This window comes from Chrysochloris asiatica, unplaced genomic scaffold (assembly GCF_000296735.1).
Source record: "Chrysochloris asiatica unplaced genomic scaffold, ChrAsi1.0 scaffold00005, whole genome shotgun sequence".
Classification (NCBI taxonomy): Eukaryota; Metazoa; Chordata; class Mammalia; order Afrosoricida; family Chrysochloridae; genus Chrysochloris; species Chrysochloris asiatica.
In genome coordinates this window covers 1,844,407-1,871,424 of record NW_006408523.1, presented here as the reverse complement: position 1 = coordinate 1,871,424, position 27,018 = coordinate 1,844,407, and the positions used below count along the sequence as shown (strand labels likewise).

General features: G+C 46.9%; 1 protein-coding gene across 1 annotated transcript in view; it reads left to right on the top strand.

The window, feature by feature from the left end:
* Nucleotides 1-6,435: 6,435 nt before the first annotated feature.
* USP12 (ubiquitin specific peptidase 12) overlaps nt 6,436-27,018 on the top strand; it is a 33,247-nt gene continuing 12,664 nt past the window's right edge. The window contains exons 1-5 of the mRNA XM_006831931.1: nt 6,436-6,510; nt 16,600-16,813; nt 21,910-22,136; nt 23,743-23,819; nt 23,967-24,050. Coding sequence (XP_006831994.1) covers nt 21,927-22,136; nt 23,743-23,819; nt 23,967-24,050 — 371 coding nt within the window. The 5' untranslated portion in view covers nt 6,436-6,510; nt 16,600-16,813; nt 21,910-21,926. The remainder of the gene's footprint in view (nt 6,511-16,599; nt 16,814-21,909; nt 22,137-23,742; nt 23,820-23,966; nt 24,051-27,018) is intronic.

Genomic DNA, 27,018 nt, shown 5'->3' with positions numbered 1-27,018 from the left:
CTCAGCCTCTGAAAGCCTGTGGCGTAATCTGCTCTACCCTAGGGGGGCGCAGTGAGTTCGCATCCACTCGATGGTTTGACTGGAGGGTAGGAGGGGGGACAGGAGCTTAGCCACTGACGTGTGTGCACACATTACAGAGGAAATGGTTGATTTCTCGTTCTTCCCGGAGTGGTCTTCCTAAGACCTGTGAAAGACAGTGACAGAGAAGAGAGCCCTCAGGAATACGATTCTGAGTTTGAGGTCATGTGACATTTTCACTCCTCCTCTGCCCTGTCCTCAGAACGCACCTTAGAAGCCAGCATGTTCTCAGGAGGGACCATTCCCTGCAGAAGAACATCATGCTTGGGAAAGTTGGGGGGGCAGTAGAAAAGAGCAAGCACTCCCCCAGTGAAGACGGATTGGCACTGTGGCAGCAGCAATGGGCTAAATGGAGCAACAGTTGTGCGGGTGGTGCCCAGGATGGGCAGGGTTTCATTCTGTTTTGCACAGAGTTGCTGAGAGTTGGAACGGACTGAGCACCTGACAACAACTGCCCACTCTCATTTTGGAACATCCGGACCCAATCAAACGACACCATACCTTCTCCTGGGGAACTTGACTTGGTTTCTAAGACAGTTTTGTGAAACCCTCTCTGTTAGATGGGGCAGTTGTGTGGGACCAGCGTGAAGTCCGGACTGGCCCACAAATCCTGTATATCTTGTAGTTAGGACATTTTAGCTTCTGATGGGAAAGTTAAAACCAGAGAAGGCCACTGTAGCTAAAAGTGTGGAACCCTCAAATACCGTTAATCGCTGACATGGTTTCAGGACTTCGGGAGTTTCTGGTTTTTGAGGGTTGCATGCTGAAGGGTGCTGTAGTACATCGATCTTCCTGGTGTGATGTTATAGGATAAACACTGGACTGTGACCCACAAGGTCGGTGGTTCAAACCCCCTAGCCGCTATGAGTTGAGCTGGAGGAAGATGGGACCACCATGGCCTGCTAAGCCAGCCTTTGTTCTGAACCTCTCCTCTATGTTTCCCCCGGAAGCTGAGCAGGAAGAGAGTGTCCCTGGCCTGACTTTGCAGACGTTATGTGCTGTGTCCATAGTTCAGAGCTGGGTTGTGATGCTTACCACTGCGGCCTGTGTTAGAACTGTATGTCGGAGATTGGCGCTGGCCTCCTGCCCCTTACTGACCAGAACCCTGAGGCACAGTGGGCATAGTCTAACAGAGTGTGAACAGCCGTGGGTTTATGGGCTGCTACACAGCCCACAGCTACACTGTTGGTTCTGCGGGCTCTAAGTTCTCATGAAAGTGCCCTCAGGAGGAAGTCCAGGGCCTGGCCGCCACACTCTTTTAGTTCGGTTTCTCTCCCTCTCAGTGAGCCCTGGCGTCCGGTTCTGTGCTGTAGTGTTAAGTAGCATGCATTCTAACACGTATTCTCATCTCTGTGACTTTAAAATTCGTTTTTTAATGATTTCCTACCTGTCTGGTGGCACCCTGGTTAAACGCAACTGCCAGTAGAAAGATTGGCGCTGTTCAAAGCCATCGGTCATTCCAGGGGAGAAAGTTGTAGCAGTTTTTAAAGGTTGTGTTGTTGTTATTAAGTGCCGTGGAGTCAACTCCACTCACAGATGTTACCACAGGTCCATGTCCCCCCGATCACAGCCCTTCCAGTACTAAACTTATAAAGGTGAGCACTGGATTTGAACCACAGATTTTTGGTTAGCAGCCAAGTGTTCAACCACTGTGCCACCAAACCCCCAAACCAAGCCGGTTGCTATCGAGTTGATTCTGACGATAGCAACCCTGTAGGGCAGAGTAGAACTACCCTAGAGGGTCTCCAAAACGATCATCCTTTCAGAATCCCACAGAGCATCTGGGAGATTCAAACCACCAACCGTTCACTTGGCAGCTGAGTCACTTGAGCACTGCGCCACCAGGGCTCCCTCGATGGTCTCTGCTGACAGTCCTCAGACTTTTCCAGGTGGCGTTGCCTCACAGACAGTGTTTGCTTGCTGTTTTAAGAAACCACACTCCAGCTTTAGATGTGGGTGGGTGATGTGGGCCAGATAGCCTTAGCAGACTTGACGACATCTCTAGTAACCAGTCTTGCCTTGTATCTGTCTCTGTCCTATCATCTGCGTGAGGACCGTCAGCTCTGTGTTTTCTGTGGGTTGTCATGTCCAACAATGATTTCATCACAAGTGACCCATCTCCCAGGTGATTTTCCTTTCCTGTTTTCCGATTGTATCTTAGATCTGTCAGCCCCATGTGAAATGCTGTCTGAGACTTTTATCAAAATACCAGACCCAAGGTCTCCTTGTGGTTTCAGCTGACTGTCCTTTCACTTGAACTTCTGTTCTTGTAAAAAGACTCATTACCTGTCTTCACCAATTCATCCTAGAGAAGCTTCCAGTGTTTACCATGCTGCCCTCCAGTGTTTGTCTTCAGATGTTTATTTCAGAGTCCCGGGCACTATGACTGACCTTTCACTCCGCATTTTGTTCACGGCTGGCCTTCACTAGACAAGCCAGTATTTTGTCATTAGTGTTTTAGCAAGAGCAGACGAGCTGACAGGCTCAGACTTTTTCAGACATGTGGGGACGGGAGGTACGACACACCTGGTGATTTTACGGATGATGGAGCTGGGTCCAGAGCAAGGAGTGTTCATTGCAAGTCAGACAGCTAGTTAGTTAGTGGTGTGGCCAGGAGCAGACCGTAGCCTTGCTAAAACCCCTCTGCTGTGTAGCCACCATGCCCTATGGGACACAGCAGAACTGCCCCACAGGGATTCCGAGGTTGTCATCTTTACGAAACACCTGGCCTCATCTGTTTCCTTGTGGAGCATATGGTGGGTTTGAACTTCCGACCTTGCCATTAGCAAACCAGTGTTTAACCCATTGTGCCACCAGGGACCTGTTGTCATCGTTGTTAAGTGCTGTCAAGTTGGTTCCAATTCGTAAGTGACCCTTAACAGGGTTTTTGAAGAGCGGCTGGTGGGTTTGAACCGGAAACCTTGAGATGAGCAGTCTAACCCTTAACGAACAATCAGAACAAACTAGGCGGCATTTAACAATAGAATTTCCAAGGCTGTAAATCTTTGTGGAAGCAGAAAGCCTTATTTTTCTTCTACAGAGCGACTGGTGGGCCCGAACCGTGGACCTTGTGGTGTGCAGTCCGGTGCTTATCCGAATTACATATCAGTATGCACTCATACGCCTCCTATGTAAGGGGGTTTCTGAAACTCATGGACCAATGGAATGAAAAGAGAATGGAATTTCCCTACAAACTTTGTGAACCCCCCTTGTACATACGTATATACTGGCACATACATTTGTGGTGGGGGGGGCGGGAATCTTTCAAAATCCTGTGTGCCCTAGTAATTACCAACAGGTTCCTTGTTCTTGTGTACTTATTAGTGACTTCATTTACTTGTGTCACGCAGTGTACACTTCACCTCCTCCGGTGTTGCCTCTGAAAACATATTTTCAATAATAATAATAATTTTACAACCACACATCAGAAACTGGCATGCTTAATAATATACCCATTTGAGTTTCTTGGTCAGCATTAGGTTAGAGATAGCAGTGCTCCTGAATCATTTCCGCCAGGAGAACCTGGCCTGGATTCCCTAGGAATGTGCCTGCCTGCATTTGTGGAAGGAATCAGCCCGCTGGGCACCTTCACAGCCGCCTGTAGTGTGCTTTGTCTCTGGGTAGAAGTGAATCCCCTTCCCCCTTTGTTTGTGCTTTGCATGTTGATCTACCACCTTCTCTCCACCATGGCCAGCATCCTCCCTCTGGCTGTTGCATTTCCTTGCCTGGCATGCACTGGCCAGCTTCTACTTGCTGGATGGAGAACATGGACCATGTCCCCAGAAGCGGTCATGAGAGTGATGGGAAATGATAGATTATTGAGCTGTAGTTAAGTGCTGTGGAGTCTCTTCCAACTCACAGCGACCCTGAATAGGGGTTCCTAGGAGCCACTGGTGGATTTGAACCGCCGACCTTATGGTTAGCAGTATTATAGACCACCCCAGGACTGTTGAACTAGAAGGGATTTAAGAAAGCGAATCTCTTTATTTTGTAAGCATTTTTCATGGTTCATACCTTAACTCGTGTGAAGTTTCCTATGAAAACCTGGCAGATGAACCTCGGGATGGGCGGGCAGTGGTGTGAAAATCCCTGAGGAGTCTGACCGTTTTGTTCAATACATGAGGGCTTTTCAGTGACTGGGGGACCTTCCCATTTTATCGCACATTATGTCCCATGCGCTGCAGACCTTGGGGTTAGGAGTGGGTTTGGGGTGGCCTTCGTTGTCAGGCGTTTGGGGAGTCCAGGGCCAAAGAAGAAACGAAACCCACAGTTGCTGAGTTGATTCTGGCGGTTTTGTTGCTGCTGTTCGGCACCATTGAGTCGATTCTGACTCACAACAGAGTGAAACCTGCCTGGCCCACGCCAGCCTCACAAGTGTTGCCACCACTGTGTCGGTCAGTCCAGCTCTTTGAGGGTCTGCTTTTCCATGGACCCTCCACTTTAACAAGCGTGACAAGGACAGAATAGCATGTCTTAATAGAGTTCCTAAGGCTAAAAATCTTAATGGAAGCCGACAGCCTCATCTTTCTCTCATGGTGGGTTCAGACTGCCCAGCACTCAGGTAGCAGCCAAGCACTTAAGCACCGTGCCTCCAGGGCTCCTTGTGAGTGTTTGCAGTAGGTGGTGAGGATCTGGACTTACTGATATTTCCCAGCATAATGCGAGGATGATTTGTGTATGTTTACATTTAATTTCACAAAGCTTCGGTTCTCCAGGATGGCTGGTCTTCGGTTTTGGTGCTGTTGAACGGATTCTGACTCATAGCTCCCAGATTGGACAGTCGGACTGCCCCGCGGGGTTTCTTAGGCTGCAAGCTTTTTTCTTTTAATTTTTTTAAATCATTTTATTGTGAATTGAGAGAAGGTTTACTGGCAAGATCAGTCGTTTTTTATGTTCACCAAATCAGACACTTTGTTTCATCTCAGTGATTGCAGTCCCCACCATGCCCCATCTCCCTGGGCCTCCTATATCCATCCCACCCTCCTTCCCATCCCTGCTCCACTTGGTCCTGAGGTAAATGTTGATTTTCTTATTCGGAATGGTTGACCATCCCATGGTGAGCATGTCTTACTAGTGTTGTTTCCCCCACTATGTACCTGCCTACTAATTGGCTAAAAATTGGGTCACGAGGGTGAGTTCCTGTCCAGATCTGAAGGGTGGGTGAGGGCTATAGTCTCAGGTTCCTCCCGTCTCTTTCTAACCGGTAAGTCCAGAGTTAAAAAAAATAATTATGACTTTCGTTCCACACTGTCTCCCACTCTATCCAGACCTTCTAATGTGCTTCCTTTCAGAGCAGTTGGTAGTGGTAGCCGGGCACCATCTAGTTCTTCTGGTCTCAGAGCCATGGAGACGGATGGTCACGTGTTCCATTCATCCAGTGGGTAATTGATTCCAAACCTCTTCACTTCTCAGCAGTCTTCTTTCTTCCCCACATGGAGAGACCACTAGCTTTACCTTAGATGGCTGCTCATGAGCTTTTCAGATCCCAGACGCTCCTCAGCACAGTAGGCTGGAGAACGTTGGCTTTGGGGACTGTGTCCTCTTTATGGGAGCACATTGCCGGGTCTTTTCTCTGTGGAGGCACGGGTGGGTTTGAACCATCAACCTTTCTGTTAACAGCTAAGTACTTAACCATCGCCCCCCCCTCCCCAGGGCTCCTTGGTTTCAGAGGACACCTCCATTAATATACATGATAGAAAACTGTTTACCATTCCGTGGTGACTTCATGTGTGAGAAAGAGATTGGTCTTTTCTATGGCTGATATTTTAGCAGTTGACTGGCAGACTTTGTTTTTTCAGTGTGTGTCTAGGTTAACCTAACCATTGGGAATGCTGACTGAAAGGTTAGTGGTTCAAACCCACCAGCCGCTGTGAGTGAGCATGATGTGGCATTTTACTTCCCCCGGGAACCCTGTAGGGCAGTTCTCCTTTGTCCTGTAGGGTTGCTGTGAGTCACAATTGACTGGGTTTAGGTGGACACCAACTGCCTGCCTTCCAGTTAGCCACTGGCGTGTTAGCCATTTACACACCCCGGGTCCTAGGGGCTGTACTTTAGTACTTAGGAAGGAGGAACAAGTGGTGACTAGAATTCTTATTTAATTTCACAAGAAAGAGTCTGTAAACTCTTTTTCAGTCAAATTATTAGCCACCGTCATTGTTTGGTATTATTTTTAGTTTTCTGTCAGCATTATGCATTCTAGGAAGCATGGATCCTTCATTCCTTCCTTCGTTTATATATATGTGTGTGTGTGTGTGTGTGTGTTTAACAAGTGGCTCCGTTGCGTTTCTGTAATTGTGTTACCATTGGGAAAATAACCAAAGTGACTGAAGGTCTGTCTTTTTCATCCTGTAGGGCGCCAATGCCTCGGCGTTAGAGAAAGAGATTGGTCCAGAGCAGTTCCCAGTCAACGAGCACTATTTCGGATTAGTCAACGTAAGTACCATTGATACCTGACGTTCAAGATGATGCCTTCCTAATTTATTCAAGAAAAAAAAAGCTGTTCGCTTCTATCAGTGGAATTAATGCCAAGAAAGTGGAGTAAAACCACCTTTAAAGGACGGGGAGCAAAGCTGCTTGATCCTGGAAGACTCGGGGAGCCATTTCAAACTGGCCAGACTGACCTCTTCAATTTTGTGCCAACAGTTGCTCCTAAGCAACATGTCATATTGCCTAGACCAAGTGTGGGGAGCGTGGTGGCTCTGTGGGGTAAGCACTGGACTGTGACCCACAAGGTCGGCAGTTTGAGTCCACCGGCCACTCTGTGGGAGAAAGATGAAGCTTTTCACTCAAGCAGAGATTTACAGCTTGGAAACGCTCTATAGGGTCACTGTGAGTCAGAACCAACTCCAGGGCATTTATCAACAACAGACCAAGTGAGCTCTTAATGAGAACTAACCAATTGCTGACATTAGAAATTGTTCCAAACGAGCAGTTATAAATACAGCCACACAGATTCCTCCCTGTGACAGCGTGTTGGGTCAGTGTAGTTGTGGTGCCGTAAGGAGCTCTGGGAGCGTAGTGGTTACGAATTGAGCTGCTATCCTCAGGGTCAGCAGTTCAAAACTACCAGCTGTTCCTCAGGAGAAAGATGAGACTTTATGCTCCCATAAAAATTTACAGCCTCGGAAACCCTGTACAGGGTCGCTATGAGTCGAAACCGACTCCGTGGCACATAACAACAACAACCAGTTCTGTAGATGTTGTTGTTGTTGTTAAGTGTTGTGGAGTTGATTCCAGCCCACAGTGACCCTGTATTGGGTTTCCAGTGTTGTAAATCATGGAAGCACAAAGCCTCCTTTTTGTTGGAGCGGCTGCTAGGCTCGAACAGCTGACCTTGTGGTCCAAAGTCCACTGCTTATTTTACTGAGCCACCATGCTCCTAATACCCTTGCTAGGGATATACAAAATCAAGGAAAGGAACACAGCCCAGCTCCTTGGGAGGATGCACTTAGTAAGTTGTTAACACTTGGGAAGAACTGTCTTCAGAAATGTCTTACTCTGACCCTTAACTCTGCTGTGTGCATCAGACAATGTCACACATCTGTTACAGAATTGTTACACTGGTTTATCTTATACTATGGGACTCTGTTAGGGGCCTCCATGGTGGGAATTTTGAATAAATGCATAGATAGACATACACACATTTAAAACAAAGACTCATCACCATCTGTCTGATTCCATCGTAGCGACCCTGTGGAGGGTTTCTGAGGCTGGAAATCTTGACTGGCTCAGGCAGCCCCAGCTCTTTCTGGCTGGTGGGTTTGAACTGCTGATCTTACAGTTATCAGTCCACCAGGAATCCTGGTAAGGCGCCGTGTGACCAGCACTGGACTGTGAACCACAGTACCAGCAGGTCAAACCCTCTAGCTGCTCCTCGGAAACACTATACAGGGTTGCCATGAGTCAAAACCAACTTGGCAGCGCTTAACAACAACCTGTATATACACACTACAGGTAACACGGTAAGTTGTATATGCAAGCAGGATTCAGGAAGTTTTTGGAAAAATGTAATTGAAGGATAATGCCGTTTTCCCGGGAATATTTTGAAGTCCGCTCGCTGTGCAGGTAACATAACACATTCAGATACCATTCTGAATGATTCTGGATCTTCTCTACGTGACTTCCCAAAAGTTTTTAAAATTTCTGGGGGCTCTTGGGATATATTTTAATTCGTAATGACATCCTGAAATTTGCTGTGTCTTGGTATCCCTCCCACCCTCACCCCCAACCCCAATTACTGTCTGTGTTGGGCACTTTATGGGCTTATTCAGACTGGAATCTCCTTGTCTTTTGTTCTAGAAAATTTCTGAGAGTCATTTTTGGGTAATTTCATCCCTATCAGTGTTAATTTCTCTGTTCTGGCTTCTTGAATATCCTATTGTCGTTGTTATGTGCCGTGGAGTCAGTTCCGACTCACAGCGACCCTGCACAGGGTTTCTGAGGCTGTAAATCTTTATGGGAGCAGAATGCCTCCTCTGTCTCTTGCGGAGCAGCTGGTAGTTTCGAACTGCTGACTTTGCGGTTCGCAGCCCGATTCATAATCACTACGCTACCAGAGCTCCATTTAGTTGCATATTAAAACAGACCGATTCTGTAATATTCTTGCTTACTTTGCTGTGTTTTTTTTTTTTTTTTTTTTGTCGTTTTATTTTTTTTTTTTTAACTTTTCATGAGTTGGATGCAGGTTCCCAGAGATCAGTTTTCCATTCAACAATCCCTACACATTGCATTCCATCTCAGTGGTTGCAGGCCTCACAATGCACCATCGCTCCTTCCACTTCCTTCCCTGTGTCCGTGCCCCCCCCCCTTGTGTGTGTCCCCCCCCCAGTCCTCCTCAGCTCTGTCCTTGGTCAATGCTGCCTGAAATTCTAGACAGTTTCTTGTACAGTTTTTGTCTGGCTCTTTGAACTTTTTAGTTTGAAAGTGTGATGGAGGCAGTATCTTGTTATCTTACTGGGAATGTTGTTTATCATCTTGGTTGTTGCTGAGGTTTTCTTACACAATTGTTTCTGACGCCTCTGAATTCATCTCTGCCGTGTTTTAAGTGCGCATTCCTTTCAAAATCTTTTCTCAAATTTCGTCTATTAAAGTCAGATTCTAAAGAGCTGATTGGCACTTTTGTGTATCGGGGTGGGACTTGTCAACTATCGGTTTGGGGATTCTTACCAAACTGGCTTGGAAAAAAACCCCACAAAACCAGTCTTGCCACCCAGCCCTTTCACTAATTATAGGCCTCTTCTCTGTTGCAGCTATTAGGTGCCATGGAGTTGGTACTGACTCATAGTGGCCCTGTGCAGCACAGAGCGAAGCGCTGCCCAGTCCTGCGCCAGCCCCACAGTCAGTCTGTGCTTGAACCTGTTGTTGCCACCACTGTGCCAGTCTGTCTCTTCTCCAGGGTTCTTTAGTTTCTACAAAGCAACCTGCAGGTGCCGTTGAGTCATTTCCGACTCATAGCAACCCTGTGTACAGCGGAACAGAACACTGCCCGCTCCTGGGCCATCCACTCAGCTGCTATGTTAGAGGTCCGTTGCTGCTGCCGCTGTTCAGTTCTGGTCTTTGGGGGTCTTTCTCTTTCTTCCTGATATCCTTCTCCAGGGACTCGCCCCTCCTGACAACCTATCCAAAGTATGTGAGACGAAGTCTTGTTGTCCTCTAAGGGGCGTTTTGGCTAAGGCTGGCTTCATTCAGGTTTTAACTCCCCCACCCTATGTGCCTCACTCTGGCTTCTGTTCTCCCGAAGGACCCTCGAATCCCTAATCTCTCCTCTGCCATTCCTGTGGCCACCAAGTCTGCTGTTGTCTTCTGCAGGGTGGGTGGCTACACGGTCCTTTTAAGCTGACCACCAGACTCGGGTTCTTGGACGTGTCTCCCTTCCCCTTCTCCCTATTTCCTGAGCTGTCCAGAGGTAAGTCAGCTTTCTCCTCACTGGCATCCCTCACAAGCTGTTTGTTGTTGTTGAGTGCCGTCAAGTTAGTTCTGACTCATAGCAACCCTGCATGGAGTTTCTGAGGAGTTTCTGGTGGGTTTGCACTGCTGACCTTGTGGCTAGCAGTCCAGTGCTGAACCCGTAGCATCACACCAGGACTTGGCCTTTTTCCTCTCCCGCCTCCATCAGCCTCCTTCCTGTCCTCTGAAAATCCGCAGCTGACATCTCTGGTCTATGTCCTCTCACACTCCCTGGTCTGTTAAGTTTTCACCTCATCTGTTCCTTTACTGTCACTTGACTGGGATCCTCTCGGGGTGTAAGTGGTGACGTGATGATGGTTGAGTTGGATCTGACTCAGGTAGACCCTGTATAGGGTTTCTGAGACCGCAAATCTTCACGGGCACAGAAAACCTCATCTTTCTCCTGTGCAGTAACGGGTAGATTCAAACTGCTGACCTTGTGGTAAGCAGCCCAACTCGTGACTCATTGCACTACCAGAGCTCCTTATTGATGAGTAGAGCTAAATGAATATATTTAATCTCCCTTGAGTCACGAGAAGTCTTCCTCATAAATGTTAGTGCTCACATACAAAGCTGTCTAGCAGTGCAAAGTCTTGTTACAGTTCTGGGGGTGTCCAATCCCCAGTTTCTCCATTCGTGTTGGATTATCTCTGCTGGACCTCAGGAAGCTTCACCTTTATTAGGTTTGGACTCCCAAACTCCTGGGTGTCTTGCACTGTAGTAGTCAAAGCTGTGCCCATTCTGAGACTTTGGGTCTTTTTGATGGTGCCCCGGAAGGGGTCCATTTTCCTTCAAACAGTTGGACTTTACGTATTGAAGGCTGATTTTCCTGGACCGTTTTCCAGTACAAGTACTACCGTTGCTCCATTGTGTCTCTAGCTATAAAACGGAATATCCTTGATCAAAATGATATGGCAGAAGTCCTAAAACTATACTATCTTTTTCTGTTGTGTTGTTTTTAGTCTCATCTGACGTCAGCTCCTACATTCTGATGTTGGTTGTGTCGAAGCGGCTCCTTACAGGGCACCGTTTTGATTCTGCCTTGTGCAGAATCAGTATAGATTGAAAAGGAGGGATTTCTGCTCATCCCTGGGTCTCAGTCACTGATGTGATGGAACAGTATCGAGATGAGCAGGAGGGTGTGAACGTGATAAAGAATCCCCACTGGGCGAGCAGGGTCACCGCTTCTGACTTCTCTCTGTAGTCTAACAAGGAATTGGGGTTTCTAAAGTCACCAGGGCCCCAGTCCTTGACGGTTGTTCCATGGAGTCAGTTCCGATGTACAGTGACCCTGCCTAGGGCTTCTGAGGCTCTAAATCTTTATGGGAGCAGAAGCCTCCTCTTTCTCCAGTGACTGGTGGGTTTGAACCACCGTCCTTGGGTTAGTTAGCAGCCTGGACTTATGCTTTGAAATAAATTGGATGGGGTTGAACTGCCCTATAGGGTTTCCAAGTCTGCACTGGAGTCCTGGGGTGGCGCTGCGTGTCAATGCGCTGGACTGCGATGCCAGTTTGAACCGTAAGGTCGGCAGTTCAAGCTTACCAGCCGCTCCTCAGAAACCCTGCACAGGGTTGCTATGTGTCGGAACTGACTCAGTAGCATTTAACAATTACAAATCTGTATGGGAGCAGACAGCCGTGCCGTCCTCCTGAGGGGTGGATGGTGGGTTTGAACTGCCGACCTTTCAGTCAGCAGCCCAGCGCTTGATCTGCAGAACCACCAGAACACCTTAGAGAACCCGTGTGGTTTATGAACCTTTTCCGGTTCGTCCTGATGTTTGCATCTGAGCTTCCTTCTCTCTGATTCCCTCTTGTGCCCGTCCCCTTCATACTGCCCATTGTTGGTTCTGACTCACAGCCACCCTGTGTAGGATTTCTGAGAAGCAGCTGGTGGGTTTGAACCGCCAATCTTGTGGTTAGCAGCTCAGTACTTGCCTGCATTGCCATCGAGTTGGTTCCAATTCATAGTGACCCTACAGAGGGTTTCTCAGGAGCGGCTGGTGGGTTTGAATTGCCAACCTTGTAGTTCAAACTAACCTTGCGGTCCAGTGCTTATCCTACAGCACCACATGTTGTTGTTAAGTGCCGTTGAGTCGGTTCCGACTCATAGCAACCCTGTGTAGGGTTTCTGAGGAGCAACTGGTGAGCTTGAACCTCCGATCTTGCAGTTCAAACGGTTTTGCAGTCTGGCGCATGGACCCACAGCGCCACACCTTAAAAATTCAGATTGGCCCTCTTGAAGGTGGTAACAGAGTTCATTGAAAAGTCAGCATTTTAACTTCGGTGTCCTGTTCCTATAAGAAACCCCTATGGGTACTTCTGTTCTGTGCCATGGGGTCACTCAGACTTGGAACTGACAAGACAGCCCCCAGCAATACGCTGTTTTAGAAGTATCCTTGTTTTATAAACAGTTAATACTATAAAAATATGCTTTTAACTATTGTTGTTCAGTGACATCCAGTTGGTTCCAACTCAGAGCGAACCTATGTAGGGTTTCCAAGGAGTGGCTGGTGAGTTTGAACTGCCGACCCTGAGGTTCAAAGTGATCTTGCAGTCGAGTGCCTATCCTACAGTGCCACATGAGGACCCCACACTGTACAAATAAAAATGTGGACTGTTGTAAGAACATGTGGCTAACCTTTCCTACCAACTGCATCATGTTAAGATGAGGCACACATATATTCTTTCCATCAGCTGTATTTAGCTAAGCTTGCGTTTTGAGGTTCGTTTTCATTTCTCTACAAAAAGAATATCTGAAAGAGTTGCTATTTGCTCTTTCGGATTTCCTTTCTTTCCTGTGCCCACTAGGGGTTGGATTATCCATAATTCTGATTTGCTTTTTATGGCATGTAATATTATTGTTATAACGTAACCAACAGTTTCATTAACCTAACAGAAAAATTGACATACTTGTTACTCAGCATTGTTAGATGCCACCTGTAATTCATCATTTCAGTTGCAGATATTACCACAAATCAGAGCTTTTATGGTAGTTGGTGCTTGTTGATCATGTGTATGTTTACCAACTATAGTTTGCATAATACATAGAGTAAGGCTTCTTCTTTTGTAATTTGTTGTTGTTGAGAAAATGTACAGTAAAACGTAACACCTGTTCACCAGTTTCCACGTAGACAATTCAGTGTCATTGATGACATCCTTTCCCGAACTGTTCCCCCCCACTGGCCTTGACTCACTGCCCCTCAGTTTCCTAGGTAACCTTTGAGCTCTTGTCAGTTTGATCCCCTGTTGATAGTTCTGAGAAAGCACAAGACACAGGGCAGGCATTCTTTGCTAACTAAGCTAGACTATGTCGCTGTGGGATAAAGCACTGTAAGGTCGGTTTGAACCACAAGGCCGGTGCTTCAGACTCACCAGTCACTCCTTGGAAACCCTGTACAAGGTCGTATGAGTCAGAACCGACTCGATGACACTTAACACTAGCAACAACAGCTGTTTGGTTACAGTGACGTTACGGGATAAGGTTTAAAGATGCTCTCGGGGCAATAGTGTTCAGCCTCCCAAGATCCAGAAAGTCTGGATTCCATGAGAATCTGAGGTCCTTTTTGCACCCCCAACCCTTTGATCAGGATTCTTCTATAAAATCTTTGATCAAAACAGTTGGTAACAGTAGCCAGGCACCATCCAGTTCTTCCAATCTGGTGGCAAAGGAAGCAGAACCCAGATAACGTGTGGTTGTTAAGTGCTGTTGAGTCCATTGTGACCCATAGCGACCCTGTATAGGGTTTCCGAGGAGGCTTTGCAGTCTGGCGCATTAACCCACAGCACCACACCAGCACTCCAGGTAACATGTGGAAAGCCCCTTTTTGTTTATCTCCTATAAACCACAGCCCCACTCCTATTAAGCTGAACTGCTTGTTAACTGCAAGATCATCAGTTCAAATTCACCAGCTGCTCTGTAGGAGAAAGATGAGGCTTTCTGCTTCCCTGCAGATTTACAGCCTCAGAAACCCCCACGCAGCGGCGCTGAGTCAGAGCTGGTGCGACAGCACACCGCAGCAACAACATGGCATCACCCCGCTTTCTCTTAACCCAGGTCCATGTGGGAAAAAAAATTGTCTGGTGGTAGAAGAGCCATAGAAGTAATTCACTGTGTTATATGTACTCACACAAGGTCTGTGTATGTGCTACAGTAACAGTTCCAGCTGATGTTTATCAGGCTTTGTACCTGTCTGTGTTTTATTACTGTATTTCTTTTCCTTGGTCCTAATTGTTGTTGTTTATTATCGTATTTCCTTTCCTTAGTCCTAATTGTTGTTGTCTAAGTGCCATCAAGTTAGTTCCAACCCATAGCGACCCTGTATAGGGTTTCCTAGGAGCAGCTGGTGAGCTTGAACTGCCGGCCTTGTGGTTCAAACTGACTGCAGCCCAGTGCATTAACCCACAGCGTCACGCCAGGACTCCTTAGTCCTAACGGTGTTGACATATTAACATGCTTGCTACAACCTACAAAAGTATCGATCCAAGTTTCAAGTAATCGTATCAATATAATTTTAAGAATATGTCTGCTGAGTGATGCTGGCATTTCTTTATGGTCTCTCCTGTATTCTTCACTCTTGGACTAGTTCTCCTTGGAGGTATGGACATTGGGTTCTGAAGCCCCTAGAGGTGATTCTGTCTTTCCCTGATTTATAAAGTAGAAGTATGAAGTCAACTTTTTACAACAAGGTACAGTTGCTGGGGTCTCATCATTCCTATCATCTCTGCCCTTTTGCTGGTGGGTTTTTTTTCCCCATGATTAACCATTTTTATTAGTTTTTAATGTATTCTTGTGTTTCTGAAAATAAAAGCTAGTATGTGTTAATTTATGTATGAATTCCATGGTCTTTTAATTCCATCTTTTCATGAACTTTTTCAAGTCCGCTCATACCTATTTGACTCTGTTGCTCATTTATAATTCTGTTCAGTACCTAACTTCAAAAAGTCCACATAAATGTAGCCCTCCCGGTGGTAGTATGAGAATTTCCTTCCTTGATTTTCTACAGTTTCCTACTATTGGGGGGTTCTCACCCACTAACTCTTGGGGTGTTTCATTAGCAGACTTTGGGAACCAAAGTCTCTTCAAGGGGCAGAGAAGGGTGATCAGTATCTATCTGTCAAACTATGTCTCATTTACTCAGGTAGGTTGGATCACCCCACCCGCCCCCACTTCCTCCCTCATGAAACATTTTTTTAAAGGTGGAGGTTGACGTTCGCTAAGTTGTTAGGACACATGCTTTAGATTCCCTGGCTGGTAAGAAGTAGATCCAAGTTCAGGATTTGACCCTGCCTGAGAAGAGCCGGTCTGTCTAGTATTTCAAGAAGAATGGGATTGACCATTTCAGCTCATTGCATGGTCTCTTGATAAATTTTAATCTCACATTTTAGATGATCTTGTCCCCCCACCCCCGTTTTTTGTTTTTAAAGGTGACACCTAAGAAGCTGAAAGAAAGTCTCACGTTTTTCTTTTTTCAATGTTTGAGAGTTAATAGTTAAACATTTATAATAGTTAAAATGCTTACTGCACAGCCAGTATGAGTGGGCTTCAAAAGTTCATGGAAAAATAGAATAAAAATATAATGGGCTTTTTCCATGAGGATTTTGAAGCCCTTGTTATTGTTGTTGTTAAGTGCCGTCGAGTCGGTTCTGACCCACAGCGACCCTGTACAGGGTTTCCGAGGCTATAAATCTTTACGGGAGCAGAAAGCCTCATCTTTCTTCCGCAGATCAGCTGGTAGTTTCGAACTGCTGACCTTGCGGTTCGCAGCCCGATTCGTAACCACTACGCTACCAGAGCTCCTTCTTGAAGCCCTTAGCTTTATATTGTAATAATGGAAGTTAAAAAGAGAAGAAGAACAAAATTACCCAGAATCCTAAACCGTAACGAATCTCTCGGCTGAAACCATGCCGGGCTATGCTTTCAGTCATTTTACATAAAGGTCAAGGTCATTCATCCGACTGCCTTCACCTTGAACCTGAAACCTCTGCCTAGAGCGTGCATCTCATGTAACAATTGTTACTTTGTGTACAGAAAAATGATTTCTGTGCTTTCAGGTTTCTTTCGGTGTAAAGGCATCATCATAGGGAACGGGTGGCTTCTTACGATCAGCACTGCACTATAAACCACAAGGTCCCTGGTTCGAGCCTGCCAGTCACTCCGCAGGAGACCAATGAGACTTTTTGCTCCCGGCGAAGATTTAAAGCTGAAACCCCGTACAGGCAGGGTTGCTATGAGTCATTGCTGGTACAGTGATGCTAACAGCCTTACTTTTGGAGCCTTGATGTGGCACTGTAGGAAAAGTATTGGATGGCTAACCGTGAGGCTGGCAGTTCAAACCTACCAGCCGCTCCTCTGCTGTACAAGGTTGCCACCCTGAGCCGAGCCTTCCCAAACAACCACAGCACACATCATAAATGTCTCCTCTCCATCACCTCGTGGGGCTTTCCAAAAGTTGGTGGGACACTGGGAAGAAAAGAGAACAGAACTTTTGGAAGCTCCCTCATCGTCAGTGATGGAAATTCTGTTAAGAATGAGTTGCCTCCAATTTCACAGAATCCTTTTTCTCTTTCTTCCTTCTAGTTCGGGAACACCTGCTACTGCAATTCAGTTCTTCAAGCACTTTACTTTTGCCGCCCCTTTCGGGAAAAAGTCCTAGCCTACAAGAGCCAACCTAGGAAGAAAGAGAGCCTCCTCACCTGCTTGGCAGACCTCTTCCACAGCATAGCCACTCAGAAGAAAAAGGTTGGTGTGATACCTCCTAAGAAGTTCATAACAAGATTACGGAAAGAAAACGGTAATTCTTCCTCTCCTTCCTAACGCATTGCTTACGTCTGCTCACAGGAAGGCTGCACACTGTTGCCAAGTCAATTGGGACTTGGTAGTGACCCCACTGGACAGAGTAGAACTGCCCTCTTGCAGGGTTTCCAAGGCCATAAATCTTTATAGAAGCAGACAGCCTGATCTTTCTCCCACGGAGCAGCTGGTGCGTTTGAACAGCCAACCTCTCTGTTAGTAGCGCAATGCCTCACTCACCAGGCCACCAGGGCTCATTGAAGTGGGTTGCACAGAAATCAAATCTTCTCTGCCAGGAAATGAGAAACCGTCATGTCTCTGGGTGGCCTGCTTGGCCTGTCTACCAAGAATGAGGTTTGTCCACTCTGTTGTGTGTTTGGTTTCATAGAGCTCTTAAACAGAGTAATCCAGTCAGTCCCTGCAGCAATCTGAGGTAGGCCACTTACTTGCTTTCCACGATGGCCGCTCTGAGGGCCCCGGGGAGGATTGAAACCGGGGACACTTACCAAGAGCTAGAACCAGCAGTCATGCTTAGATAGTTTTAGGTAGATCTGTTTTCATCCCCCTGTGCCCCGCCCCCCAGTCCCTACCCCGCTGGCACACTGGGTTAGGCATTGGGCCGTTTAATCACAAGGTCGGTGGTTTGAACCCACCAGCTGCTCTGATGCAGAACAATGAGGCTGCCAGTATTGGAAACCCTAAGATCTGCTCTGTTCTCTAGGGTTGCTGTGAGTTGGCACCAACTCGATGTCAGTTGATTTAAAAATTGATGGTCCTTTCCCTTTTAAAGTCCTTACTGAGTTGGCCCCACCTCCTCTTTTTTCTCCGTGAAAATATTTCTCATTGAATGGTCACAGTAAGCAATTAGATACCATTACTCCACTTGGCATTCAGGCGCCAAGAAGCTAATGTACCGTGTGCGGCGACACACCACCGGTAAGCTGGTCTCCCAGTGTGCCGCCTTCCAGACATGCACAAGGAGGTTCAGTAGCACATGGGATTCTGAATCGTGTCTGATGTCGGCATTTCAGTCAGTGTAAAACGAAAGCTGGGTGCGGGCTTCACATCTTCCGTGAAATAGAAAGATGCCGACAGAATTTGAGAAGTCTTTAACCTGTTTTAGACAGGCTCATCTCCTGCTTTGAATTTTTTGTTGAAATCAGACTGTTTTCTTTTTTTTTGCTTTTGTATTTTTCCCCCCCACACACACACATAAATACCAAGCCATCGATACGTTGCTCCCAAGCGCATGTCTGTTTTTCTTGTCCTCGGGAACCCTGTGGGCACTTCTGCTCTGTCCTGCAGCATGGCTCTGTGCTCCTTACATCCCCCCCCCCCCCCAGGTTCTTGTAGGGTAGATTGACTCTCTTGCTGAACGTAGAGTTCAGACACTGTGGTTTGCGGGACTCTGATGAACTGATCTGTGGCTTTGTATGTTGCTTGTCAAAGCTTGGCTAGTTTGACAGTGTTTATTGCTTAGCAGTAGCAATCAGTGCTTTCTGATTCTTTTCAATGGCAAGGTAAGACAGTACAGAGACTTGGTCAAACTTTGAAAGAAGCTAATTTCAGAATGGATATTTATTCCAAACCTGCCGTCTCCCCAGCTGTCTGTATGTAATTCTTCTACACTTCAGAAATGATCTTTAATAGAAATGCACTCTTATTTGGATGCTGCTGCTGGAACTTGTAACTGTGCTTTGAAGTAACAGGGGGCTTCAAAACATTGGTCAAAGACGGAATGGAAAAGAGAATGAATTTTGTTCCACAAAGACGCTGAGCCGTTCTTCCCACTCGCTTTCCTTGTGTGCTGTGTTAAAAACTTTCCCCAGCTGTCACTTTAGGCTATTCCTTGGAAAGAACCAATTTTAATTTTTGTTCATGAGACACTTTTGTCGTCTTACTGAGCGCAGTTCCTTTTGTACCCGTGTGGGGTCACCGTGAGTTGGAATCTGTTAAACAGTCATTTAACATCAGCAGTCCAGAATACCGGAGTCATGTTTTGTGGGGATGTTTTTGGTGGTGGCTGTTCTTGTTCGTTCTCTTAAATGGGATCCTACTACATCCTGGCTTCTATTTGCTTACTACTATCTGGGAAGTGTTACTGTGTCGGTTCACACAGAACAACTTCTTTTTTTTAAGTGTTGCCCAGTGTCCCATCACAAAATGGTAGTACCCCGTGGAAATGAAGCCTGATGCTACTGCTAACGGGGTATTTCCAGACGTACGTCACTGTAGGCGAGCAGCTGAGATACCCCGCAAGCTTCACTCCAGCACGGACTGGGAACTGAGGGCTCAGGCAGTTAAGCTGCATTCTCGACCATGCCAGCGGAGGCTCCCAGCAACTGTGGCCGAGACGCTGGGCGCGCTGTCCAAGTGATGGGCAGAAGAGGGTCCTTGTGGCCACCGGGTCTGCTGTCCAAGGGATGGGCAGAAAAGGGTCCTTATGGTCACTGGGCGCGCGCTGTCCAAGTGATGGGCAGAAGAGGGTCCTTGTGGTCACCGGGTGTGTTGTCCAAGGGATGGGCAGAGGAGGGTCCTTGTGGTGTCTGGTTACAAGTCTCTGGCTGTCATTTGGCCGTTCACATTTCTACTCACACCTGTGTATTCTTTGATCTCTTTGCCCATTTTTTGGTTGGGGCCCCCTTTCTTGGTTTGTAAAGCAGTCCTTGGAGGGTTTCAGATGTGAAGCCTTTACGTATTCATGGGTCATTGTGAGCCTGTATTTTCTCCTAGCTCATGACTTGTCTTTGTTTTGGACATTTGGGCCAGACAAAAAGTCTTTATTTTTATCCAGTCAGGCTTTTTCTTTGTGGCTTTCTGGGTGTATGTGTGTGTCTTTGTGTGTGCTCACCCGTGTGTTTGTGTGTGTGTTCTGTTGTGGAACAGTAGTGGCAGCACGTGCTTATGATCTGTAAGTGCTTGTAATGTTGCACTTTGAAGAACAAACAACGGACCCTTGAGGTGTGGGTCCTACTCTAAGCCCCGTTTCTCCGGTGTGGACCGTGCTTAGGGAGACAAGTGAGTGGCGTGCATGACGTTGGAGCTAGACAAGAACCTAGACCTAAACATGATGCTTTTCAGGAAGGTCTTTTTGACATTGCGATTAAACCAGCTTTACTTCCACTCTTTCCTGGTCTGCTTTATAAAACCCTTGGAAAGGAGGAGGAGATCTCACTGGACTTTCAGGAAAATCAGGAGCTTTGATTCCCACGTAGTGGTGGTGAAGCACCATCAAGTCACTTTGGACTCATAGCAACCCAGTACCGGGTTTGTTGTTGTTAAGTGCTGTCGAGTCGGTTCTGACCCATAGCGACCATGTACAGGGTTTCTGAGGCTGTATATCTTTACAGGAGCAGAAAACCTCATCTTTCTCCCTCAGAGCAATGTTGTTGTTGTTGTTAAGTGCCGTTGAGTTGGTTCCGACCCATAGCGACCCTGTATAGAGTTTCCAAGGAGCAAGCTGGTGAGCTTGAGTCACTGATCTTGCGGGTTCAAATGACTTTGCAGTCTGACGCATTAACCCACAGCGCCACACCAGGACTCACAGCGATAGGTGGGATCAAACTGCCGACCTTGTGGTTACCAGCCCAGTGCTTATCCTGCAGTGCCACAGTGCTCCCTTGCTTCATAGGGTTTTTCTGTAAGTTACGGGCTTCACCTTCTTGCCCACATGTCTTTCATAGGAGCTCTTTTATACATTGATGGTGACAGTGATTTCCGGGTCAGTTTTATGAGTACCAACGTGTAGAGTTTAATTTTATTTCGTCTTATTGTAACACTTCTGAAGTGGCATTTTTAAATGCCCTTTCTCCTTGAAAAGGTTGTCCCTAACACTTCTGCTAAATCTGTATGCTGTCAACTTCATCAACGTTACCTGTCCTCTTTCTGGGGTTTATTATATGTCCATTAAGGTTGTAAAAATAAAGTGTCCTAAATAGGTTTCTTTTCCTCAGTGACTGACTTGTATGAGATATCCCATTACTGCTGAGGTGTTACTCTGTAGAGTGTATTCTCACGGGCGTGTGGCTTTGTGGTGTGGTGAGGCTGCTGAGTTCGAATCCCGGCTCTGCCACTGCCCAGCAGTGTGATTCCCCCCGTCACTGGGCTTGAGTCACATAGAACTGTTAGCACTCTGACAGGGCGGCTTAGAGGATCGAGTCCTCTCTCTCAGGGTGTGGGGGCCAAGCACAGGGTGCCAGCTATTGGTATTTCTAGGACGCTTGCTCACTGGTGTAATTACACGGAGCATCGCACAGAGGGGGATACAGCGCACTTTTGGAAGGGACCTTAGAAATGATCAGGATTAAACAGATAATCCCGGATGCCAGCATGTTATCTACCCTAACCCCCAGGTATAGAATAACATGTTCCACACATTTTCTACTTAGGCAAATCGCACACTTGTGGGTAGGGGGCTGGGGGGTAGGGCTCGCACAGGTGACAAAAAGTGTGTTCTTTAAACAGAAACACAAGGGGCTTTCAAAAAGTTCATGGGAAAATCTCAATGTCTTTTTATTCCATTTTTCAATAAACTTTTTGAAGCTCCCTCATTGTTCTTACATCTTGACTGCACATCAGAACCAGCTGGGGAAACTTTGGAAACCCCGGTACCCTGACCCCGGTCTCCAGGGAGTAATGTCCAGTATTTGACACCAAGCAAACTTCCGATGTGATTCACGTGCAGCCCACAGAACACAGCCTTGGCAGGAGATTGGCTGAAAGGGGTTGTGTTTGCAGATTTGCCTTCTTGCAATATTTGTGCAATAATAGATTGAATGAGCTAAATAAAAACCCATTTCTTAGCTTCCCAGTACCTGTCATGGCATGCGTGCAGATCTCTTGTGTCCTTTATTCATGGACCATCTAGTATTGTGTTTAGTTGGTTTTATGTTTTAGAGCATCTCATTCATTCTCACTCCCGTCCCCCACCCCCGATTAGATGATGATGTTTTTAAAGTCTTGTTACTGCTTGTACTTTGTTTGCAATTTCCGACGTTTATCATAAGTACTCACAGAATACCATCTTTGTTCTTTTTCAGTTATTTTTAAAGTTGCTAATTCTCAATTAATTATCTCACACGATTTTGTGTCCCCCAGAGCTTTTTGACAACTACATGCAGCAAGATGCCCACGAATTCTTAAATTACCTGCTAAATACAATCGCTGATATTTTGCAAGAAGAGAGGAAGCAGGAGAAGCAGAATGGCCGCTTGCCGAACGGCAGCATCGACAGTGAGAACACCACCACCGCCGACCCCACCTGGGTCCACGAGATTTTTCAGGGAACATTAACTAACGAAACCAGGTGTCTTACTTGTGAAACTGTGAGTATATCGTAGCACTCGATGTGGGGAGAATGGCGTCCACTGTGTTGACAGTTCTTTGGTGAAGGTTTGAGAGATGAATATGAAAGCTGTTATCCATAGGTGTGGTGCAGATGTTAGCCGTGTGCCGCATTTTCCAAATACGGCGCTCCCGGGTAAATACTATAATTCACACGTGCACACGCATATAACTCGCAGAGGAGCCTTAGGCCCCGGGGCTTCCTGGTTTGGAAAACGCGTGTAACACACACGACTTTTGCATAAAACATGGTAGTTTTCACGCAGTGTGATTCTACTTGTGAGTTTTAGCAATCCTGCTGATGGACCACCAATCCCTGAGGTGATAAATCACTGCTTTATAGCCATTGAAACTCAACCAGACAGCCCTGTGGTGGAAATTGCATGTCCATGTTCAGCTTAGAGAAGAATCTTCTGGTCAGAGAGTGTGTTTGTTTCTTTTTCATGTTCCCAGCGACAGTCCAGTGCTTATCCTACAGAGCCACCACGCTCCCTAGTTTTTTTTTTGTTTTTTGTTGTTGTTGTTAGCTATGATAAAATTGTGTTATGATGGGATTCCAGGCCTTGGGAAACAGGTATAACCCTCTTCTGTGTTAATTCAAAACATAGGTCTGGTGAGGACTGGCAGGTCCTTGCTGGTTGTTACGGAGTTTGGCTTGTGGTAGGCGATGTCAGAATGTGTGTAATACAGCCTTCTTCAGTGACATTCAGCAGCTGAATTTGCTTATTAGCATTCTGAGAAATACAGTAGGGGGGTGAGTTTGGGGAACATACCTGGGTGGAGGCTTTTGGGACGCCGTACTCAGATGCTGTACAGACTGGGGATGGTAGAGGGTGAGGATTGAAAGCTTTTAAAGGAGGACGTAATACCAGCCCTTCGTGTTCTAAGTGCACATCACGTGTGTACATCACGTGTGTACTGATGGGGTTTGTAATGGATGGGTACCAACCATTCTTCACCTGGTCATTGACCCACACTACACACTTGCAGAAGGAGCTCTGGTAGCGTAGTGGTTACGAATCGGGCTGCGAACCTTAAGGTCAGCGGTTCAAAACTACCAGCCGCTCCGCGGGAGAAAGATGAGGCTTTCTACTCCCATAAGGATTTACACCCTCGGAAACCCTGTACAGGGTCGCTATGGGTTGGAACCGACTTGACAGCACTTAACAACAACACACTTGCAGATAACATGCCAAAAATGAAGACTTTGAACTGAGACTCTTTGCTCAAAAGCTAAGGCATCATCAGGTAGTTTAGTAAATGGCCCCTGGGCACATCTCACCTATCACACCAACCTGGAGGCTGAAGTCCAGGGTCATTTCTTCGTCCAGTGGCACCCCTGAGCTTGCGCACCAATGATCCCAGATAGAAGGAGAGAGAGAAGATGATTAAAACATACTCAATGATCTCAAGATACTTGTAGGCTGGTAAAGGCCAGCTGACAAGTGCTGGTCAGTGGGCAGTTCAGTACGGTGCGCTGTGGACTCGGTCAGCACGAGATGCTCCGAGGGTCCCAGAGCATGGGTGCTCTACCTATCGGGAATAAGTGACTGGCTGATATTTGAAGAAAATTCCTTGTTTTTGCAGATAAGCAGCAAAGATGAAGACTTCTTAGACCTTTCTGTTGATGTGGAACAAAACACTTCCATTACTCACTGCTTAAGGTATTTTCTGGCATTAACTCGTTTATAAAATAGAGTGAGACTGTCTTTGGTTTAGATGGTTTTGAGATGAATACGCGGTTTGGTTTGGTTTGGTTTGTTTTTTCTTTCCCGGGTACTTGGAAAACAGATGTGTTCTGATGTTGGCAGGGGCTTCAGCAACACGGAGACACTGTGCAGCGAGTACAAATACTACTGTGAGGAATGCCGCAGTAAGCAGGAGGCACACAAACGGTGAGCGGCCTTTCCCCGCGGGTCCAGGGAACAGGCTTTCCTAGCGGAGCTTGACCTGGGGAGGTTGATACGGAGTGAAAACTCTTGACCTTTGTTCCAGTTAAGGCTCATTGAGTAGTTCTAAGGTAAATGATACCCCACTTGAGGCTTTCATTACAGCAACTCAGGAGCCCTCCACATGTGACCGCTTGGGCCTCCCAAACCACTGCCCTAGAAGCATTAGTCTTTGAAACGTTCCTGCTGACGGTAGCTCTTCTTCGGCAGTCTCTGCTGTTCCTACACAGGACTGCTGCTTTCTCCTCGCGTTCTGCTACGAGGAACGGAGCCATCGTTATTATTACTATATCCTCGGAGCCATCGCTATTATTACTATTTCACAGTTTACTCAGAATGATCACAAGTAGAACAAAGCACGCACTTCCCACCTCCCCCTCCTCCCCAAACCTTTTGATAAGGAGTCCGGGTTACAGTTTGGGCTGAGAAGCTGTGAGGAAAAGAGCAGGCTTTCTGTTCCTGTAAACCTACTCGACAGTACACACCCGCCACCGCCACCACCAAACCATTTGAAATTCAGTCCCTGATTTGTTCTAGTGGTTTCCAGGCACGTCATTCGGGGTTGCCTGTGAGCAAGTCAGGGGATTCCCAACAGCACCTTCCTCTGATCTAACCCCCCACCCTCCTTTAAGCGTCAGCAGTTACCCCAGTAATGTCCTTGGTGGGAACGGGTCCGGTCCAGAATCGTGGGGGGCCTGTAGACCTCGTGGCATTGGCCGTGTCAGTCAGTGTGGGACAGAGCCGTGGTCTCTTCTTGGCTTTATTGGTCTTGATACCAGGCTTTGGTGTGCTTAGCAAATGGGATGTTGCTGTTGCCCAGTCCCCTGTGACCAGAGCTGGAGGATCCATACACCTGTGTGTGTCTGTCCTTACATTCGTGCGTACACATTCATGCCTGCATTTCCCTCCCCTCCCACCCTCTCCATCCATTAAATAACCATAAATTCAGACCATAGCATAGAGTTCATTCTCGTCGGCTCCCATTTCTTATTTGTGACTTCCTTCTTTGACAGTCAAAGGAGATCCTGTTATCTTCATACTGCTTGCATTTTCGGTCACTGCACCTGTGTGGAATCATTGCAGTTTTCCCAGCTTGCTCCCCCTGCAACATGCATGCAGACACACTCACACACATGCATCCTCCTCTCCCGCCCAAACCTGGACTCCATCTAATGGTGTCTGAATGGAATTGCTCATGCAGAGAAGGGAAGAGCCGAGAGTTACAAATGGTTATGTTTTTGTTTGGGATGTAGACACATCTGTGACTCCACAGCACTTAACACCAATAGTGAGGAAGGACCGTTTCTTTGATCAGAGATTCCGGTTCCTCATGGTTTCCTTCCATTAGTGCATGTGACAGAATCAGCTCTGATCAGTTTGATCCGAGGCATGGGGCCAGATGTATGAAACGAACCCTGACACTCTGAGAGAAAGCACTTAGACTTTCAGAGAAGGAAAAGTAGCAAGAGGAAAGCAACTTACAACTTTACTGATCCTTCATATTGAGTGACAGTTATACAACCAGCCACACCTGAGCCCTGGGATGTCCACAAAACTGAGCTGTTTGCTCTGAGTACATGGGATCGCGCTATTTCTTTAATATTAGATCTCTCTCTAAATTACCTGAGGAATACATAGTCTTTGTTACAAAGAAGAACTTGAAAAGACCCGTAAGTTGGTATACGTAATTTAGGACTGTCTATAAAGCAGGAGTCCCTGGGTGACTCAAATAATGTAGGCCTGGGGTGGTGCTGTGGGTTAATGCGCTGGACTGCAAAGTCGGTTTGAACACAAAGTCGGCAGTTCAAGGTCACCAGCCGCTTCTTCGAAATCCCTATACAGGGTCGCTGTGTGTTGGGACCAACTTGACGGCACACAACAACAGAGTCCAAAAAGGAGCTCTGGTAGTGTAGTGGTTTTGAGTCGGGCTGCTAACCTCAAGGTCAGCAGTTTGAAACTACCAGCTGTTAGCAGGAGAAAGATGAGGCTTTCTGCTCCCGTAAAGATTGACAGCCTCGGAAACCCTGTACAGGGTCGCTATGAGTCGGAACCGACTCCACAGCACATAACCAACACCACCACCAGACTGCAGAAGGTTGGCGGTTCAAACTCACCCAGAGTCACCGTGGGAGACAGGCACAGCCTTGAGAATGCTGTGAAGCCATCAGACTCTGCCACTTGGGGTCTCCATGAGCCAGCATCAAGTCAGCATCGGCTAACGAACAACATCACAGACGCATGGTTGACGTGTTTGTAGGTGTCTAGATTTACATCCAGGTGTATGTACACACAAACCTACAATATTGGAATCAAGGTTTAAATACAGTTTTGCAACTTTTTTCACACAATAAGTTGTGTCTGTGTCAATGAAAATATACTTACTTGTATAGCATTCTTTTTATTGTGAATTGGATGAAAGTTTACAAAACCGAACAGTTTTCCCCTCAACAGTTCCCACACATTGTGTTTCATCTCAGTGACCGCAGTCCCCACAATGTGACATCATTCCTCCCACTTCCTCCCTGGGCTGCCTGGTTCCCGTCTTGCTTCTCAGCTTCATCCTTGGGCAAATGCTGCCCTTTATATCTCAAATGGTGGGTTATCGCAAGGTGTGTGCCCCTCCCTGGTGGTGGTGTTCCCCTTAGAGTCCCCCATTTTTCCAGAACCTTCTAATGGGCCCCCTTTCAGAGCACTTGGTAGTGGTAGCTGGGCACCATCTAGTTCTTCTGGTCTCAGTGTGGTGGACACTGACGTTCACGGGGTCCACTGGTCACGGGACTACTTGTTACCGTGTGTCTAGTTTCCATCACTCCCCTTTCCTTCAGACAGGGAGAAGCCAGTAGTTGTCCCAGCTGTTGCTCACTAAAGTGGGTGTAGAACACTGATTTCATGGACTAGGTTATGCCACTTGACC